This window comes from Etheostoma cragini, chromosome 12, assembly GCF_013103735.1.
Source record: "Etheostoma cragini isolate CJK2018 chromosome 12, CSU_Ecrag_1.0, whole genome shotgun sequence".
In the NCBI taxonomy this organism is placed as follows: domain Eukaryota; kingdom Metazoa; phylum Chordata; class Actinopteri; order Perciformes; family Percidae; genus Etheostoma; species Etheostoma cragini.
The window spans coordinates 20578490-20579709 of record NC_048418.1 but is presented as its reverse complement, the minus strand read 5'-3'; the positions used below and the strand labels follow the sequence as shown (position 1 = coordinate 20579709).

The following is a 1220-nucleotide window of genomic DNA, read 5'->3' as shown; positions in this document are numbered from 1 at the left end:
GGACATGATTGAAAATAGTAATCATATTGTTTTGGGCTTGAACGTGTGAAAACGTTAGATAAATCTATTTCTAGTGGATAAACACTAAGAAAATGATGTGTGGGGGATGCAAAGTAAGAGTTGTAAAGGCAAGCAATGTGTGTAGGGTTTAAAATATGTGATGATGTAGGCTATAAAGTAACTGTGAAGTGAGTCTGAGTAAAAAGAGAAACCTCCAGAGTGAGTGAGGAGAGGGAGAAGAGGGAGGCTGGAGGTTGGGCAGGGGGGATTCATGACTGACAGGCTCAAGGTCCTATGGGGAATGAGTAACGGACCAACTGGAGCTGGGAAACCCACCCAAAGGCAATTAAGGGTAAAGGACGACACAAATATTTGATAAACTTTTTTTCTCCCTCTCTCTCTGTCTTGAACGGGGAAGAAGACGCTACAGGGATGTCGATGGAGCTAGAATGAAAGACACGACTGTGTCTGGCAGATATGTAAAGATTGTGAGATATCCAGAGCGAAGATTGGATTTGGACCGCAAGGCATCCATCCTGAAAAAGTTGCAAATCCCTGAGCAAGAAGCAGCCCTCATCGTGTGGAAACAGCTAGCAAAAGTTGGTCAAGTTACTTCAAAACCTTCTAAGAGGATGGATATTTGCGCAATGACACGCACATAGAAGAAAGTCGAAAGTTTTGGGAATATCTCCGGGAAACTGTCTTTTTTTTAGGCGCACCAAGGACGTTAAAGTCGTATACGCAGGGAGAGATTGTATCACTCTCTGTGTATCCTGTCCCTGCTGCCGGAGGGCGATGGGGGCCGCGCCGGGCTCGGGCTGGGAGGAGGGCGAGTTCGAGTTCAAGTTGGTGTTTGAGGAGGACCCGCCGTCGCGGCAGAGCCAGCGGCCACCCCCGGTGCGCACAGCCGAGCCGGAGAGCACCGTTCCCGGAGAGGAGAGTGAGTGCGCCCCGCTGCACCTGGACTCATCCAGCAGCAGCCTGGGTTAGATTTCTCTGATGGTTGATTGTACACTAGATACAGGAGGTCTGAGCGGCCTGACAGTCTGGATTCTAATACATGGGAACTATGTGTGTTTGTGTGTGTGTGTGTGTGTGTGTGTGTGTGTGTGCGTGCGTGTGTGTGTGTGTGTGTGTGTGTGGCTGCATGTTGCATGTGCTGTGATGAGGGCCTTCATCAGCATGCCTGTGCTGATTTGAAGTGTGTGTGGGGTGTGTGT

General features: G+C 49.3%; 1 protein-coding gene across 1 annotated transcript in view; it reads left to right on the top strand.

Moving 5' to 3' along the window:
• Positions 1-312: 312 nt before the first annotated feature.
• Positions 313-1220, top strand: part of nfatc4 (nuclear factor of activated T cells 4) — an 18057-nt gene continuing 17149 nt past the window's right edge. The window contains exon 1 of the mRNA XM_034888682.1: positions 313-985. Within this exon, the coding sequence (XP_034744573.1) occupies positions 796-985 (190 nt within the window). The 5' untranslated portion in view covers positions 313-795. The remainder of the gene's footprint in view (positions 986-1220) is intronic.